General features: G+C 35.3%; 1 protein-coding gene across 2 annotated transcripts in view; it reads left to right on the forward strand.

Moving 5' to 3' along the window:
• LOC124411697 (protein turtle homolog A-like) overlaps positions 1-20,726 on the forward strand; it is a 130,024-nt gene that overhangs the window by 63,857 nt on the left and 45,441 nt on the right. For both annotated transcript variants that reach the window (XM_046890977.1, XM_046890976.1), the window contains exon 3: positions 2,231-2,456. In XM_046890977.1, coding sequence (XP_046746933.1) covers positions 2,231-2,456 — 226 coding nt within the window. The remainder of the gene's footprint in view (positions 1-2,230; positions 2,457-20,726) is intronic.

The following is a 20,726-nucleotide window of genomic DNA, read 5'->3' on the forward strand; positions in this document are numbered from 1 at the left end:
TGTTGGAAGGACTAACTGATCTCAAATCAGGAATATTGTTAGACTTTTTTGTTGAAAGAGTGTTTAGCAACTGAAGATTCTTGTCTTAAATTCTCGGTCTGTATTTTCAAGCTTAATGATACATAATTTATAGATCAGATTGGACAAAGAGAAAATATGAATCTTATTAGATCTAATCAGATCAAACCACATCTATTCATTTTTTTTCCCGGACAGAAACTGGAATTGAATAGAACGAGGCGATCGGATCTTCGTGTTCGACGCGGGTTAAATTTAGGATCCGCCGCACCGCGTGCAGGAAAATCAATATAACATTGAGGTAATGATATAGGATGACATTTTTTATTGCATGCGGACATTTGAATTATTGATAACGAATATCAGGTTATTTAATATTAAACGGGTGCGGAAGAGTGGCTATAAATTATTTTCGCCTAGATTTGTTTTATTCATTCCGGTTCCTTTATTTATCATATTTCATTTTCTTTTCAGATAATTGGAAGATTTTCTACGGCATATCTTTGTCTAGTGTCGCATAATTCTTGCCTTAAAAAAACGAGTCATAGTATTAAAATTTAATTGTATACTAGATTGGTAAGAATTATTTGTAATAAGTGATTCAAAAGTTAACCCAATCGTTCTACTACGTGATATTTATTCAGATAAAGTTTACTTCTATCTAACGAATTTATCTGAAGCGTGACTTTTGTAATTTTATTGAACATAATTCCATTTTACAATCAAACTGTAGCAAAATTAGGAAACTTAAAGGACGAAGTAGAATTTAGACTATGCCATGGTAAAACGAAAGGTGTAGGAATAATTATTGCTGGTCCGAATTTTTTGTTTGAAAAAAATTCAAAAAGACAGGTTGAAGCAAAAGCCCAAACATTAGGAAATGAGGTTTAAATTTCTTTAGACCTGACACAGTATTATTGAGAATTTTTTCAGATTTTTCGATTACGGTATTCGAGGTGTGAAAAAAAAAATTTTCGAAACTTCATTACGCGCTCAGATTCAATCTAACAATTTGAAAAATAATTTTAATTACTATTTAGAGTCAGTAGGATGATACAAAAAATCGCGAACCATTGTCACGTAAAAACGCATTCCAATAACGATAATAATAACAATAACTTTTTTGCCATACATATGCGTAAAATAGTATTTTACGCAACGTTTTGCGGGTGTAAAACCCCGTTCCACGCACTGCTACGTGTGAAATAAAAAACCACCTGAATTTCCCAAACCGTTGTTTCCTGCACTCATAGTTGAGGTCAGATTAATTTTGCAAATTGTCAGCCCGTAAGCAATGTAATTCGTGAGAGTTAGGCAACGCCTCTTTGTTTACTATTTACCGAACTTGACCCCCCCCCCCCCCTCCCCCTCCCCCCGGCCGAGTTGTCACGCCTGATTCTGTAATCCGTAGTGTAAGAGAACAGGTTTCTGTACTCACATTAGTCGTCGGTCGGAAACTCAAGAGTGAACACGTGCGCGCTGCGAAACTTCGAGATGAGTTTTCTTTTCATAATCTAACATGAACAGTGATCTTTGCGATGAAGACTTTATACCACAAGAGTTAATCGGTAATAAATATAAATAACAATATAGTATTATTGTTTTATTTCATTATTGATAGTCTATGTTCTGGGGGGGGGGGGGGGGGGGGGGGGGCACCGCACCCGTGCAGGGAAAGAAGAAAATAATGCCCAAAATCAGAATAAAATGTTTAGTTTTCATATGTGCGATTATGTTAAATTATTATCTATCTTTTTCGAGGAAAAGCAATCATAAACTTAAGTTAAGAAAATTATTTGACTTTGACGAGTTGAGAGTAAAGCACGACTTGAAACGTTTCGCGTTATGAGCTGTGCAATTACTCGAGTGAATGATTTCCAAATAATTCATATTTAATAAAAAGTTTAGGTGGTTAATTTCATCTCTTGTTACCTAAAAAATTTCAGGGGGCCCACTTTGCTCCCAAATTTGTTGAGATATCAAAAATTTTAAAGTGCCCACTTTGCCCCCGGGGGTCCACTTTGTCCCACTTTGTACCATTTCTTTTCGTTCAATATTAAACTGTCAAGTCAATTTCGTTTGTCTGTGCCTACTTTGAAATCAACAAGCACAATTCTAATTAACAAAGATTATTAATATTATTGCTATTATTATTATTATTATTATTATTATTCTATATTCGTTTCTCACTTCAGCTTCTCTCTGTTTCCAGATGACGCCGCTCCAGGTGTCCTGGGTGAGACACAGGGACATCCACCTCCTAACGGTGGGTCGTTACACCTACACGAGTGACCAGCGTTTCAGGGCGATCCACCAGGCTCAAACGGACGACTGGACGCTGCAGATAAAGTATCCTCAGCATCGCGATAGCGGGATATACGAGTGTCAAGTCTCGACGACGCCGCACATGAGCCACTTTGTACATCTCAACGTTGTCGGTGAGTCCCCACAAATCCCATCGTCTATTACATCTGCGTCTTTGATCCACGTCTATTGCTCATTTTTTGCAAAGGTGACAAAAAAGCAAGCGAGGAATTTGAGCTGGCGTTTTGACATCGGAAATCAATATGGAATCAAGTATTTGATTTTACGAGTTGTTGTGACGTTTTTTATTTAAATAATAGACAAATTAACGGAACCATCGACCACGAGATCTGGTCGGTTCTTAGCTTGAAAATTAACGAAATCTGTTGATCTGTTCTCACGATATAATTTATAACTTTCGGCAAAGAGTCAGACTTTAAATTCGTGAACAACGACCCGAAAAACGTCGTGGGAATAAGTCGGGAAAAAAAGTTGGTCTCATACGTTCATCTAAAAATGAGTGGAGGTGTTTTTTTTAGATGTGGAAACGTTGAGATCGTACGGCAAAAAAAAATTACTTTGGAGATCGGTGGGTTTTTGATGCTGAATTACATTCTTGAATTTGGGGAAATTATTGATAGTATTTATCAATTCCGATAATTTATATATACTTAGGTGTTATTAATCAATTGTGAACTCTAGAATTTAAGTTTCGAAATATATCCGGACCAAAAAACATTTATGGTTTTTGAAATGGTTTCGATGACTAATATTCTGAACTCCAAAATGAATTTCTAAACTCTATACAACATTCAAATCTGAATTTTATTAATTCTAAGAATGTTCTAATCTAATTAGGTATGTTTCGAAACTTTGAATGATTGTAGATTCCGAAATTACCTGAACCCCAAAGTATTTCAAATGTTTTAAGATCCACTATACTCGTGACATTTATCAATTCCAAATAATTTCTAACCCTTAGAAATATTTGAACATCTAAACGCGAGGATATTTTACTTCACAATGAGTTAGGAGTTTTTTTTTTTTTTTACCTACTTTTTCAAATCAGGTAGAATACCGTCTGATATTTTCTTTCAAGTATTCAGGAAACCGTTTTTTGACTTACAAAAAGCCTGCAGTAATTTCAAATACCTACACGATATTGGAATAACGTAGATAGCAAACAGCTCATTAGACTTTCGATACTCTCTCATTCTGAATGAAAAAAAATTTTAGTAACTAATTCACCTGAAAAAATGCAGTACATACATCCGGTGTTGATTCAGGCCATATCCAAGGCTCGACTCTCGCGTATATATATATATACATATATAAAAAAAGTGTAAAAAAACACGAGGATGTTTAATAGGAAACAATCCAAGTCTGGTCTCGCCGCGTCCATTTCGCAAACATCGTTCCCCGTTTATTTAAATTACCGCGTTGTTAGCCGACGGATTTGTTGGCAGGCACGTAGGAATGATATTGAAATGAAAATACAGTGCGGTTCGAAAAATAATATCGAGACTTTTAATTGATTTTCGTTATATACTGGCTTAGGTGGATCTGGAAAATCAGTGCCTCGGTTTAATGTAACCGAAGTAACCGCGACGTTGACTTTGCGCCATCTTGATTGGGTTTGACAAAAGTAAAATCGAACGTACCGATAAGTGGGCGAAAATTAAGTGCCAACAAAACGTAGGAAAGAGTATCTCGTCAGAATTCAATAAGGGCGTATAATTTTTTTATTTTTTTTATTTTTTTTCGAATCTCTTTGTAAACATATTCTAAACCCTAAAAAAGTTTTCAAATTTTTTTCTATTTAAAAACTATTTAAGGAGAAAAAAATTTTGGTCTAAATATTGTAATATTTTCTTTTGCTTTTATCCGTTTTAACCCTTCTTCACTCTTCCTACAATTCAATTTTCCATTCTTCATTTTTATTTTTACGTAGCTTCATTTGTGAAGTCATTTTTTTATGTTTCAAAGCAAAAATTGATTTTTTTTTTTTTTTTTTTTTCTACAGATCTTTACGTTTAGAGCGATTCTAAGTCGAATAGTAAGAAAAAAAGAAAATTTTATACGCCCTTTTGGCACGAAACCCTATCTAACTGTTGTAATACGCCTTTTTGGTATTTGGCACGCGATATGTATAAGGGTTGAAATGATGCGAGCATGGGGCAAGGATTTAAACGCAATTCTGGGGGTTACGCACCGTGAAAATATTACATCCTAGCCCTTTCTGGACGGGGAATTAGTATAAACGGATTGCGGAGGGGGATCGATGTACCGGCTATGAGTGTAATTCGGAAAGATTTCACGGCGAAACCCCAACCTCTTGGCAAATATTTTGATTCCACCAACAATCCGGTTACTTAGCCGTAATTGCATTTGCATAATTTTTACCGTTTTCAGAGACTTTTCAACGGTCCGTTGTTACGGCCACGACTTGAAGGTGAGGGAAATAAAATTTGCCGATTTAATAATAAGCTTCGGGGGAAAAGTGGAGAAAAATTTGAGAACAAAAGGGTTACACTGACCAATTTTCACAGACGCGGAAATTTGCTGGGTAAAATTAATTTCTAGTTGAAGTATATAGAATTTGATATTTGTGAAGGCTGAAGTAGGGAAAACCGAAATACAGAATTTTGAAAATTTTTGCCAATAGCGCTGTGATAGTATTATGATAATATAAACAATTGCATCAGTGATAGTAAAAATACCAAATAATGCATGGAAATATTGTTACTCTTTGTTTATTATAATTTTGTCGAGTATTTTCTCTATTTATTTCGGTATTTGACAGCCTTTTTTACATTTTGAACGTTTTTTCACTTTGTTTCAATTGCTATTTGTAAATCTTAAAGAAAAATTGTATCACGTATGTATTATGTAAAATGATCCATAAGATTGAGATGCAATTTGAATTCCAGTTTCTAAACTTTCAGTACCGATAAAAGTATAAAGAATTGGAGTCACATGACTATTTTAGTCTGAAGAATTCCGGGTTCAAAAATCTAAGGTATCGCACTTTGTGAAAAAAAAACTTGTTAAAGTAACGTTTAACCTTAAAAACTATTTGAATGACTACTCAAATTTTTTTTTGGTCTTCTTCATATTATAATACTAACTTTTTTCACCATCTCCTTTTTTCGCTGACTTCGACGCACTTAATGTTTTTAAAGGCAAGATTTAAAAAAAAATTATTGCCAAAGATTTGATTGGAACAAAAATCTATATAAAAAAAACAAGTATTAATTTAAATAAGTACTGAAAGAATAAAAAAAATTAATGAAATCGAAAATGTTCAGGATCAGCTGCATGCCGAGTTGGCATGGAATCACCCATATACACGCGATGTCTCTTCTTTTTAGCAAGAAAGTTTTCCTTCCGACTTGACATTTATACGCAATTACATTGTAAATCAGCTCACGTGACTCCTAGGCAGTATTATCGCCCTGCTAATTAGTGCAACTCCAATTTCAGACAAAAAACTAATTATACAAACCTTGCGGAAAAAAACTTGTCATAATTATTCAGAAATATTACAGACGCTTGAATTGCTGTATCTAAAGTTCCGTACAACTGCTATAAAAATTCTGAAACAATAATTTGAGAATTTCTCCAGATATGATTACAAAGTATTTTTCTGTAGTTATAAGTGATTGTCATGAAAATTGGGCCTTGCCGGGCTTGCATATGAGTAATTCCCAATCAATTAAACCGAATTCGACTTGCTACGTGCCGAATGTTTTCTGCTCGTAAGAAACCCAGTTCGCTAAAATTTTAACCCTCTACCCTTACTCTTACGCTGGGAATTGGCGGGGATGTGATTTCTGGTTTTTTATTTTATCCGATTTCTACGCCATTTTGATCGTGAAAATTTTGAAAAAATTTGGAGATCTTGCGAATATCTGTTTACGTGTAAGAAATTTTTTTCAGATTTATTCACTGCAAACGCGACCTGCTAAAAATGTTTAAAGATTTATATTGTTGATTCTTGTTGGAATTACGATACAAACGTCTGATTATGTTCGATTTTTTCAATTGTTTGACGTTTTTAGGTATAGTTCGCCATTATTCAAAAAATTGCTCACTGATTTTTCAATATACTTTTCACATAAAAGAGTAATTGAATAATCTAGTATACACATTCGATGATTTTTTGATAGAATTCTCGGTACTTTGGATTTACGTATTTAATTTTTATTTATTTTTCATTGTGATTACGAAAATTTCCTTTTGTCTATTGAAACAGAGAAACAGGAGAAAAACTCCTTGCATCACAATTCTCATGGTAAAAATCTGAACAAATTCAACAGCCATTAGAATTAGAAGAGCCTAGAGAACATAAGTTACCATGGAAATTGCAATCCAACAAGTTACCACATAATTGTCTCAATAATTGGCAATTGAAAAATTTCACAAAAATTGCCAAAATTTTTTTTGTTCTCAAACTTTTCACCGATGTGTCCCCTTAACCTAAACTCCATAAGAATACGTTGAGCGATTTTTTGAGGCGTGAACACGTTCAGGGGAAATTAAATTGATCTATTCGAAACGTATTACTTGCCGCGACGTCTCTGTAACCTTCCTCAAAATTTGAATAAAATGGGAACAGCTGAATTTGAAGCTTTTCTTTGTCCTGCAATTTATTCAAGCACCCACCGAATATCGCAAACCGTAACAACCTTCGCGAATTCAGACACATCCGTGCTCAAGTGACCCACGCCGGCGATTTCGCGGAAGGTTACTCATTTTCGTTTTTTTTATCGACAACGCGATATTTTTTGACGTACAAAAACGATTCGGTCTCTTTTGGTTCGACGATAAATAAACGAAGCAAATCTCACGCCTCGCTTCCATGATACGCGATTTTTTGACAGCATTTTACCCAAAAATCTTTTACATTTTTATACACCGAAAAATGGTTGTTTTGATTTATTATTGTTATATAATCTGATTGAATAGAAATTCAGAGAAAAGCCTTATTTTCAAATTTTCACAAACGCGTTTATTCAATTTTCCGATTGACTCAAAATTCTTTCATCAGACTCGTAACGCATCTCTGGAATTTTCTCTGGAAATTTTTATGCTTGATTAAAAATCATTCAATTTTCAACAAATGTAAAAGTGTTGAGAATCTGGAAAAAATTGTTGATACACTAAAAACAAAATGAAACGGTATTTACCGGATAATTATCTCAAATGAAATGATTTACGATGGAATAATTTTTGATCCATTAAAAAAATTAGTTGGATTTTTAATAAGTTTTCTTAACTATACGTGAAAAGTATTCCAAATATTAAAATATCTGTTAAGGATTATCAAAATTAACATTTTCTGGTATATTGATAAATAATACAATCTCGACGATTTTCACCCGTACATACGAGGCATTCCCCGCCAAATCTACCAGGGTCTGGCCCTCGAGCTTTTGCATATCTCTGTTTCAACTCTAAAAAGCAGTCAACCTTGTTTTTAGATTTTTTGGAGCATTTTTGTTTTACTTACGATTTTTTAAAACTAATGTGTCTTTGGACGTGATACAAAAATCAGATGGAATTGTCAAAAATCTTGTGCCACATAAGTGAAAAAAAAAAAAGAAAAACAAAGTTGAAAACGAAATTGGTGAAATTGAAAATTTTATCCCGCGAACGACCTGCATTTGAAATTATGAATGTCATTACCTTTTATATATAGCACGCGCATAGCCTAGAAAAAAGAAAATTCAGCATTTTGTGACTCTCGAGATTGGCGAGGCTGCCATTATTTTTTTTTATCTTACTGCGGTTCACCCTTGACGAACGATCAATTTTTGCATAATGGTCGAGTCGTTGACTTTGCAGTAACTGTCTGAAAATTAGCCCCAAGCTGTGCTTAACTCTCGAAGCTTAAAACTAGCGTTTACCTCTACGTAACCAGTCATTCAAACTTTTCTTCACTTTGATTCCCTTCATTTGGTGTAAAGAATTATAATGTATTTTACAGATAAAACATGAAATAAAAATCTTTACCAGGTTTGGAAAATATTCACGCAACAAAGAGAGATTTTTTTTTTTTTTTTTCTCATTGAATCATTTAAACAACGTGAAATGTACTCGATCTTCTGATTGATGCAAGATTTTCACCTGATCAACCTGAGAAAATAAAATGCGATTTTGCTCCTCTTTACAAATTTGCGATAAGTCTATAAATTTACGGCTGTAGACTAGAAAGGAAGGAAGTCTAGGTACGTGACTGTGGTTTATGGCATGTTGTAAAAGTTTTAACAGCCTTCGGGCTAGATGCTAGTCTAGATCCGTGAAGCAGTGCTCTCACGTCTTAAATACGCGCTACTGTCATTTCCGAAGAGAAATGAAGACGGCATTGCACCGCTGGAAGGTATTTCCGGTTTGTTTATATTATTATACGGACATATTGTTCACGTATTTGTCACGTGAGGTAGTGGTTAAACTTTTTAGAGCGCATGAATTCCGCGGTTTTATCGTTACTTTCTCGCGTTAAACTCAAGGTACTGAGCCTAGCTAATAAAGTTACACACTACACGTGTATTTGGCACAGGGCATTCCATGCCAAATCGCACGAGCCGTGACTCTGGATCTTCGTTTCTTTTCTTTTCTTTTCTCATGGATACGAAACCTACAGAAACTTTTACAAGAATCTTGCTCTTCCTGAGCGATTTTAACAAGAATTTTCAAAATTTGAATAATAATAATACGCATTAAAAAAAGTCTATCTAATCCCTCTAGAAAAATAGAAACTGAAATTTCACTTCCGTTTTGTTCCCTAAAATTATCTTTGTACGGCATAAAGTTAACGTAAATATCTTAAAAATTTTATTCACGAATATCTCCGTTTTTCAGGCAGGTTATAATAATGATTTCAAATTTTTTGCACTTTTTACGGTGAAAGCCGAAAATTTTGCTTTGGTGATTCGACACGACATGTCCCATGTATAATGTACTATATATACAACTTGCACGTGCACGTGCTTTATTTGCGACCTTAAGCTCTGCTGCAGTTTTCCCTGAGCATTTTTCCCTTTTTTTTTCTTCTTCTTTTTTTTTTTTTTTTTATTTTTTTTCATCTAGTTTTTACCGCCGTTTCGCAACGCGGTAATAATAATTTTATTACACCGTCGCAAGCTCAGCGCAGCCGGTAAAATGGGAACCGCTAGACCGTGAAGCTCGACTACTATTAGTTTTCTCAAATATTGCCCACACCTTTTTACGTATGATCCTCTTATCTTCTTCTTCTCGCAACTGCAACACTGAATCTGATTGAGCTTTTTTTCTTGACCTCGTATTTTTCCGAAGCGTGAAAATAATAGAACTGTTGTGTTTTCTTCTCTGAGAAATTTGTACGACTGTTTAAGGTTTGAATCTTGTATTTTTGTATAAATGTGTTTGATATCAATGATTCTTAACATCGAATTCGAATAACAAAGTTATCACGATTTATGATTTTTCGAAAAAAAAAAAATTCCAAATGTTGAAAAACAATGTCCTTTAACAATTGCCTAAGATCGTAATAGTGGGTTACAATTGTGCGCGTGTGAAATAAAAGATTTGACGAAAATTTAAACCGTTTGAAATTTAACAAGGATTTGAATAATGCGAAAATTGATATTGCTAATAACATTAGTGTTAATTCATCGTTGTCGATCAAAATTGTTTTAAAAAATAACATTGATTCTTGGATCTGGTGCCTCTTCAGAGTTCAAGAATTTTTCGATATACATATTCTTTGTTCAACGTGGTTTTATTAAAATGGTTAAATAATAAACGGCAGTTTCAGTTCCGGCAATATTTATAACATATGTATATGTATACATATATATTAGGGTGCTTCGTTTGAGAGGTCTTTTTTTTTTGTCTCTCTAAACACCTAAAAAAGAATTCTCACCAAAGACGAGCTCTTGACATTAATTCTAATTACTCGGTAAATGAATTTGAAATTATCCCATTTATTTAACACGTAAATTTTATTTACTTCTTCAATTATCTATAGCAACGCGGCATTTCGCGATATTGAATTGAGAATAGGTGGAAATTACAGAGAAATATTTGCTCTTTAAAAGCACCATATAGCCAATGTATGTTTTATGAACCACCTCACCAGTAAATAATCTTTAAGCCGATTTTTTCTCTTAATTTCATAATTTTTTTTTATCATTCTCCTCGTAAATCAGTAATTTTATAGTAAAATCACACTAGACTTTTTTTTGTAGGGAATTCAATTTCCTATAAAAAAAAAAAAAGTGATGTAAGCCAAAACCGTAGAGCTAGTAGTTGAAGATATACATCCAATTGAACATTCAAAAATTCAAAAATATCTTCAATTAGCTGGAAGAAAAAAAGAAAAATTATTACAGTATTACTAATAAAAAATCAATGATAATGATAATAATACATATACGTATATATACATTTATAATATATATATATATATATATATATATATATATATATATTGATTCGAAAGGCGCCGCCGCCACGCGATCGAAATACGTACATAGACTGCATAATAACCGGGAAGGTTTCCTCTGGTTAGGCGAATTATTTCCTACCTCCGCTGTGTATGTACCTATATTTTATGTATATTGTATACATACAATACAGACAAGGGTGTAGTACGTAGATCCGTGGATAAATCGCCACCACTCCCTTACCAACTTTGCGTTGAACTGCAATTGCCTACTGTCACGCTATATTTATTACCCGCCCCGTCTCTCCCTGTCCCAGCAGCTCAGGCCTCAGCCAAACCATATTTCACCACCCCTCGTGCTGCACTGATTCTCTTATTTTATTTTCATTTTTCATTTTTTTTCATTTTTTTTTTTTTTTTTTTTTTCCTTTTTCTTTTCGTTTTCTCCTCATTTCATTCTGCATGACTAGAAGCTCATTTTTGATTAAATTCTGCTGAAAATTATTTTTAAACAAAACTGGAATATTATTTCTCAGTATAAGAGAGGCCATAGATTAATTACGTAAGGATGATTTTAGCCCATGTAAGAACACATTAGATTTCTTGGACTCCATCGTCCAACTTCTTACGTAAGATTTTACCTATAATTTTCATTTATAACCTTCAAGTTGTCCAAATACGAGGATATTTACGATTTTTAATACTTATTGTGAAATAAATTTTTTTTACAATAACAATAATATAAATGAAATTGTACATTAATAATGCAAAAATAGATCTTATAGTTTGTGGAACGTCTAAATAGAAATTTTTACTAGTTTTTAGAACTGCCCTTTAATCCCCTCCCCCCCTCCTCCTTAGGACTCTCACGTAATACCAAAGTTGAAAAAAATTTGGACAGAAGTAAAAAATAATGTAAAAAACACGACATTTACGATTTACGCGAATAGATAATTATTTAATAATTATAATTGACCACGCGTGCTTTACTTGTACAAGCTCTGATCGTCGAACCTAGAATGCACACAACAGCACGTCACAGGTGTTCATTAATCGACGATAAATTCTGGCGCAGGGTTAAATTGTACGCAGATTTGTTTGTGGAATGGGGTTTGCATTTCTGGTTCGATTGTTTGTTGGGTCCAATATTGTGTTTTGTGTAAAGCTGTTCATGGCTCACGACGATAATCGTGAATAACAAGGATTCACCCTCGTTCGTTAATTTGCTCACTCAACCGATCGACGGCGAAGGTTTATGAGGGTCGGATGATTCTAAAGCATTTTTCTTGGCTGTGTAGAAATGCCGCAAGTACCGAGGCTGTACACACAAAATTTAAAGCAATTTATTTTTCGTACTTCTCGAAAATCCTCGAATTAATGTCAGTCGTTTCTGAAAAACGTTGACTGTAACCAACGATATCAAGGTGAAAAATCTAAATGAAAACCAGGAGAGAAGTGGAAAAAGGACTCAAGTTTTATATCATTTTTCAATTTTCTTGCATTGATTTTTTTCAGTCAAAGTACCAAACCTCAGAAATACGTTATGCATATTATAATACAAGAAGAAATAAAAGAGTGAAAAAATATACATTCAAGTACATGATTATAACGAAAATACGAGGATATTTTACGATTTTGAAAACTTATTGTTACGTTGTTAAAACGTGAATTTGATTCGTTTCAAATCACAATTGACAATTTTTTCCTCTGAGAAATTAATTTTAAAAAGGTAATATCAGCAACTGAATCAATTTGAATTGCAATTTTTGAACCTGAATTTTCTCTCATTCTCTTTTGGATGACTTTTTGACACAATTGTTAGACAGATACTCATAAATTGTATATATATATATATGGTTACTTAATTGATCGGTCAATCACGCGGCGTGAAACGTAATTTCTACAGTGATTAGGCAACGCGATGCGAAATTGCGCGAATTTCACTTCAACTAACACGCAATTGCAAAACAGTTTTACAGCTATATAACCCATTCGGTTCTAACTTAGGTACACGGCCAATTAGCTAATCGGCCAGACTATCCCTGTTGCGGCACGCGTGGCGACACGTTCGTATTTTGCCTGACCGCAATCCGACTAAATCCACGCTGTGTCTGACAGCGATATCGTTGGTCTTTGATGTGAAGCGTGAATTAAGGTTATGTAGTACTTCTACCCTTACCGACCGAGCAAACCCGCCCTTTTTATTCCTGTATTAAATAAACACACACGAACGGAAAGGGTTGAATTCCTCCTTTGTAGCGAAATTCAGGAAAATTACTCGTATACCAAAAATCGTGGAAAAAATATCTGGTTTTTTTCACACGTGTTGCTATTCCCAAATTTCTCGCATTTCACGGGTCAAAAATTACACCTTAACACTGGTCGTATTATTCGCCGGGTCTCCTTTTCTAACATAACCTAACCTGACCTGATCTAACCTAATCATTGACTTTTTTTTATCGATTCGTCATTCAGATTCCCTTTCTTCCTTTTGTCATTTTCTTTTTATTTCTCTTCCTGTCGTGGAATGAAACAGAATTGACTTCGTTATTTCACTCGATACGAAGAGCAGTTTTTTTTTTTTTTTTTTTTTTTTTTTTTTTTTTTTTTTTTTTTCTTTTTTTTTTTTTTCTTTCTACTTTTCAACTTTCGTCGCGAAATGATCAAGCAAAAGTGAATGAAAATTCATGACAACGAATAAGATGAATTTCTTATTTTTTCTATCACGAACCTTTTTCGCTCTCAAATCCAGAGAATATAATTTCCGATATTTTGGTGCCTTGACGAACGACAATTTTCAGTATCATTAGCTTCGTTCGTAAGAATCTCTAGTCGAATTGGTCTGTTTAAAAGTTAATTGCAAATCATGAATCAGATTTTTCCTTCCCCCTTAGTTATCTAACTGCATAAAGTCTTCTATACAAATATCTCAAAACTATAAGAATAGTAAAATCTTTTCCATGACATTATCGCATCAAATTTCGTCAGTCAATTCATTAACCATCGTCCATATACTTTTTTTTTCTCTTCTTCTATCATATCACGCGTCATAAAACGTTTCTTACGATGATTTTGCAGCGTTTAAGCAAGACTCGGGATTTGCTTTTAGGTCAGTTATTTTTAATGAAGTCAGTACGCTGAGCCCAAGCTTTAAGCCCCGCATGTTCATTAATTCGGTTATGGAAGCTCTTTGGCATCGGAGACTGTAAGGGTGGGTGGCGGGGCGCGGGGAAGGGGGGGGGGGGAGGCTGCAGGTCATAATACAGTAATATTAAATTTGTTCGTTAAAGTTTGTTCACCCCGGTTGAAAAAGACGGGAATATTAGCTCGGACCAAGTTAAATAAGCCTTTTTGTTTCGCGAACCAACTTCCTGTTCTTTCAAAGCTGCTCTGTAACCCCCCCCCCCCCCCCCCCCCCCCACCCTTGTAGACCCCGTTGCTTTACTGCGAATAATCGCCGAAAGCCTTAACCCTGAACGCTCGTGTTTTTGGATCCTCGAGAGTTAAGAATGAATAGCTGAAATAATCCACCTCAGCTCACTTGTTATCCCCTTGCAACCACCCGTCAACGCGTGTACCATTACCCGAGTGAAAATCTTCACCTTAATAACTACCTGCTCGTCAATCTGCTAAACAACAGAGACCTCGGATTGGCACAGAATTTATACTACAAGATATTATACACACATTATAGATTTACACAGTTTCCATATTTACAATATTTTTAAAGATATATAAATCTTAAATTCTTTCTCGTTGGAGAGATTATTTTGTATTTACTGTACGATTGAAGATTGAACAAAAAAAAACAAAAAAACTCAAGTATTTTCATTTCTACTCCCAGCATCACGCAGACTACAATTAATTTGTTGAAATTTCATTTCTGATGATTGTTGAAAACATGATTTTTCATAATTTTTTCAGATTTTTAAATTGTGTCTATCAATGAGATGATTTTGAAAAATTGTAGAAAGTTCTAACCATGTCGAAAAAATTGAAAAATAAAAATAAATAAATTAGTGCTTTTCAAAGTGAGAACAATCGTATAAAAAATTGCGGGCCAAATCCGGGAGGTCAAGGAGTGTACGTAGGTCGAAATGAGCATCGTGTCGTGAACGACAAAAAAGAAATTTCTCACTTACACCTGTTCCAATTAAAAAAAAAATCTAACAATTTTCTCACTACCAAAATGTTGTTTTTCCTCCAATCTTTATTAATCCCAGTTCATTTTATTTGCGAATGATTTGCGCACAAATCGCCGCAGTTAGATTCTCTTTCAACTTGTTGGTAAAAATGTATAAGCTTTTGCATAAGTCTTTGATATCTGAAGAGATGTGAAGGGAGACGTATTTTTTTTTTTTTTCTTTTTTTCTTAGAATGAAAAAATATATTTCTGAATAATAGCACACGTCTCAAAATTATCAGTAAATTCAAATGAATACTTTTATACCAATCCAACAGATCGGTGTGATGAAATTTTTTTTTTTCAGTTTTTCAGATACGAATTTTTTCAACGGATTAAAACTGAAAAAAGTCCAACGTTTTTTCTAGTGATTTACTTTTTTCGCACTGATTCCAATGATTGGATTTCCACTCAGTTCATCATCTTCAGATTCTGGAATCGTGTCAACTTGGCATTTCGTAATACCTATTCCTAAGTAAAGCCTGTAACAACGTCTAGACAAGATTGTTCATCGTGTCGTGAATTAGGCTCAATAAAAGCCGCGACCCTGGATTCAGTAAGTAATTCACCCTCACATTGTACTACAGTTGAATGAACCCCGCGGCTCCCGCTGCAGGATGTTCGCAGTTCCGCAAAGTTCTTCGCGGTGGTAGCAACGCCTCTTTTCACCGCAGGTACCACAGTATGGAACCCCCTTTCGTGGCCCCCTTTCATCGCCCCACGGCGCGTCTTATATTACTTTCATAAAGTCCCATAAAAACGGTTTAAAAGGTAGAATCGTGGCTGTTAAAAAGGCGCCAACATTTCGCGAGAGGTCGACAAGGTGGCGGGTGCGAGTTATAAAACTGAAAAGAAGGGAAGAACAGGGCAAGGATTAGGGGTGGAACGCTGATAGATGTTGGGAGTTTCAACCATTCTGGTACCGAACAACTTTTTTCTCCTTTATTCTTGAGTCTAATCGTGTCGTGATGCCGAGACTACGATGCTTTTCTTTAAAAATATTTTCATTGTCGATTAATCAATCGAAGAAATGAGTTATAGAGAGTGAAATAGTTTTTTCATAATTTTAAACAACCTTGATAGCATATTAGAAGCGTGATTGGTAACAGATTGATGGAAACAAAGTATTGAATGAAAGAATTTTGAAAATTCGAATATCATAATCTTGGGAAAGTCAAGATTTAATTAATTAAAAATTATAATGACAGATAAATTATTCAATTTCATTTCATTATTTGAGCACTTTACGTATTGGTTAATTTATTTTCTACACTCCATACATATATTCAAAGAATCAGGGTTATTGGATCTAATCAACGGATATTTTATGTATTTGGTTAAATTTGAGCATCTTCTACGGCTGATCATCCAAGTTAAAGCTTCAAATTTGGAAGGTGCTAATTTTAAGGGTCTTAAGGATATGATTCAGGTACAAATTTCTAAATTCTATGCCGAATTCCCCCTTTGACCTCCATAGATCCTGATCGCGGATCACCGTCTAAGATCTAATCCGTGTTATTTACGCCTACCCAAGCATATTGGCATCATGTAAGCTTGAGTCACTATTTTTTTATAACATTTAACTTTACAACATTTTCTCACCATTTCTATCAGATTTTTCTTGTGCCACATTCAGATATTTATTATTTCTGTTGACGTGCTTCAAAGAAGGAGAGCAAAATAGAGAAAAACCAATTTCCAAAAAACGCCTTCTGAAAAGGATCATTAATTCGATCATTCATCTCGATCATTCATAAATTACCAAAACGCATTTACAGTGTGAAAGTGCTTTGAATTTTTTTTTTTTTTTTTTCTACAAGTTGCCAGGAGGTATCTTGGATGTGGAAAGAGAGTTTCCGACTAACTTTAAAAGCGTCCAAGATTCAGAACTTTACAAAGAAATGTAAATTTGTCACTGAAGTTTCTTTTCATTCCAACTTTCTCACCGATTTCTTCCGTACAATGCTGGACATAATAAATGTCCATAAATGGAATTGTATGACCATCGATCTTCTGTATTCCATTTTACGAAAGTTGCATATTTAAGCTTTGAATGATTCGGAGATTAGGTGAAACGTTACAAGTTCGGTATTCAATGGAATTAGCCACGTATTTGAAATTCAATTTCTTCACAATATTCGATTTATTCCTAACCAACTTCGCCCGCATCCAAGTCTGATACGATAAAATTAAAGTTCTATTCAGATGAAAAAAAAATCATGCTTACAGTTAAGAATATTCAAATAATGGCTGATAATATCTGGCCCAACCTAGAACAGAACCTAATCTAACGGACAAACAAATAAACATTCATTTTTTACAGGAAGAATAAAAAAAAATTTATAATTCGACTCTCCAAAGTTTCATCGTCTATGTATAGATATTTGAAAGTATCTGATTTCAACAGTGAGATTCCAGTGAACCAATTAAAGAAATTACAAAATACATCTTAACTTTCCAATTGAATGTCGGTATTTCTTGCAAGAAAAAAAAATTCCAAATTTTCTCGTCCTTCTCGGGTGTGAAATTAAACTTACCGCTAGAGTACAAAAACGTCGTGTTTTGAATATTGTCATTCTACATGTGAAGAGGAATTCCTCGGATTGTACGGCGACGAAGCATAGAGCATCACCGTGTAATCGGGAGGTTGATTATCCAGCAAGTAGCTACCTACCCTCGTAAACAGACGTCGTGGGTGATAAAAAGTAACAGCCCGAGATTGCCATCCGCAGACGCCTCGCACCGTTGCCGTTGGTATATCATCGCGACGACCTAAAAAAACAAGCCCATGGCTGAAGGAATAATTTGGCGATTCATTCGTGAATCGGGAAGATAATTTCGGTGTTATCAATTTTTCTCTATCACCCCGTTCGTCATCCCTTCCTCTACTATTGTTCAGGGGCGATGAAATAGTTCCAGGAACCCCATAAACAAAGCAATTATTGGCACATCGAGGCGGAGGCGAGAACCAGGCTTCGTGTTGGTAATGATTTCAGACCTCGGAACCTGCACGCGACTCTAATACCAACGTTAAGCACGTTCGGTGCGACCCGGGGCTCACACAGACCCAAAGTCGTTATTTTTTCACCTCCGTACCTACGAGGCATTAACCCCGGAAGTCAAGTCAGCCTCTGCAGGGCCTCTTGAAATATATATGCATTCACGACTCGTATGGGAAAGTGGGCTGCAGATATGCAGGTATATGTGAGGTTTGTGCAGAGAGTATAACAGCCTGTCTTGCAGACAAGAGGCGGGCAAACAGAACTCATGCGAAAAGTAGTTACGCAGCTTTTGATACTCTCGTTAAATTAATCCAGCGACGATTGCACTCAAGTCTTGGAATCTTTCCTCGTCGAGTAAAACGACGATGTTACAGTTATATCGATAACAATAATTCATTAGAGAAGCGGAATGGGTGATTAGCGGAACGATTTCGGACACACGAGCATTCGGTTGTGGTCGAATTTCGTTCGGAGAAGTCCAAACTCATCATGAAACTGTGACCAAAACTTTCCTGCCAACGTTCCCTTGCCGGATAAACGTCTTTCGATTGCCAAACAGTGCTAAAAATTATATCAAAGCTAAAATTCGATGCGAAGTGACGCGTCAACGGCAGCCATATTGATTTTGCGTGCCATCTGTCGATGGAATATCGTACTAACGCTTTTTTTTGTACTTTCACCTAGTTTTCAGAGTCTGTTATGCCATTGACGAAATAATTTCTCCGATGATGTTTCGTTTTTCAACCTGCATGTCCGTATTATTTTTGTTTTTCGTACATGAGGTCCGAAGATTCTCTGCGTCAATATCAGAGAGTTGTCTGAACGTAGCGTGGAGTCAATATATTCAAACTCCGTCTTTTCGTCTCCGCAACGCAGACATATTATGGCAATGTAGGGAAATGGTTCAGAGTGGTAAAAATTACCTTCCTGACGTGCTGTAGGGGGATCAGGGCTATATTCATAGTTTGCGATCGGTCTGAGGCGTCTAACGTCTAGGTTCTCAAATCCGAGACTACGCTGTCGGATGATGTTCGGAGCAAAGGGACGGCGGGTTATATTGCGGTCAATTAACCCCAGAAATAAAAAAAATAAACGCAACGAAGTGTGCGAGACGGCCGCAGGACGCTGCCGCTCGGGTCTCGTAAATAACCCCATTTGCCATCCGCGAAAAGCAGGAAAACAGAGGAAGAGTATGGCGTCCACGGGAGAATGAGGGAATAGGGAGAGACAAAGAGAAGGCAATAACGAAAACAGAAGAGGATAAAGAGGGCGAGGAATAAGAAGTAAAGAAGAAGGGTAGAAAAAAAAAATGGAAATAAAATCCTGCAACACACGGCGCGCTGCTGCTGCTGCTGCTGCTGCTGCTGAGCTTGCAATGCTTTTAACTTTGCTCATAAATTTATTTGCTCTCTGTGATAGCGCTAAAGTTTCGTCAAGGAGTTCGTTCCGCGAGTCACTCTCCTTTCCTCTTTCCTTTCCTTCCCTTCCCCTTTTCTTTTTTCTCTTATTCTCGTCTCTTGGCTGCCTTCTTCTCTTTCTCCCCTTTTCTCGTCCTCTCTGGCTACTTTACTTCGCTACTGTTTCAACCGACTTAATTGCGTCGCGTGGAGGGGTGGGGGTAGGGAACCAGAATTACCAGAACTCCGATTCAACAAACTCGTATAACAAATATCCTAAAAAGCATCTCGGATGCAAAAAACTTGTTGGCGCCTAGTGCGCTTCAGGGAAGTTTTGACACGTAACGTGATTTGAATTTTTTGCACACCTAGATTAGCTCTTTAGGGCTGTTTTCTATACTAAGCAAGAGAGCTCTCTATTAGTCTTAGATAATTGCAAATTATTATTTATTGTACGTTAGACTAATATTGTAGGATAAAAGTCACGGTTTTGACTTCTCCTGACTCTTTTCCTGTTTCATGTATTTTTATTTCACCTGATTCTTGTTTGAATGAATTTACGATCATTCGTCAGCCTGGTAGGGCTTTTTTCTCTACTTCGTGAGGGTTTTTATGCTAGGCAAGTTATCGTTTTTTATTGCTGTACTTCTATTTAAACGACCCCATTGATGTTTTTTTCCGCATCCTCTTGTTCTGTAGCCAAAAAAAAAAAAAAACAGTCAAACCTTGCGCTAAGAAGATTAAAGTAGAACCTACCACCAAAAATACCACCAACCACCTTTTTACTTGCGAAATTTCTGTCTCATATTAGGATCAAATTTCTTGGTTTTTAGTATGATTTGATTTGTTAATTCTTTTAGGATATTGTAATTCGATATTCTGACCCTTTTACGAGATTACGATCTCAAATTCTATCAGTTCCGACGACTTTAGACATTTTGCGTTTATGAATTTAAATACACGAAAATTCTATGTCTTCATCAATCTAAAGATTGTCGTATCTGAGTTTTTTAACCCCCACCCAAAAAAAAAAAAACAAAAAAACTTGCAACAAGACGAAACACTAAATCGAGAGGTTAATCACTACACAAAAATGGCCTACACTGATTACAATTGCAAAGATTGAAAATTTATCACAATGATTACAAAGATTCCAAAAAGTTTTCAGGAATTACAGACTAATAACAGAAATTACCTGAGATTACACAGAGATTGCAGGAAGATTATAAAGAATAGAAAAGATTACAGTAATTTTTTTAGAAATTCATTTAAATTCTCTTCAAATGTGACATTTTTTTTTTCGTTAGTTATTTTTGTTTGGGCGATGATTTTTGGGTTGTTTGGTCCTGATACCCTTCCAGGCTTGTTCGAAATACGTTTGCTTAATTCAAACT

The sequence above is a fragment of the Diprion similis genome, chromosome 10, assembly GCF_021155765.1.
Source record: "Diprion similis isolate iyDipSimi1 chromosome 10, iyDipSimi1.1, whole genome shotgun sequence".
NCBI lineage: Eukaryota > Metazoa > Arthropoda > Insecta > Hymenoptera > Diprionidae > Diprion > Diprion similis.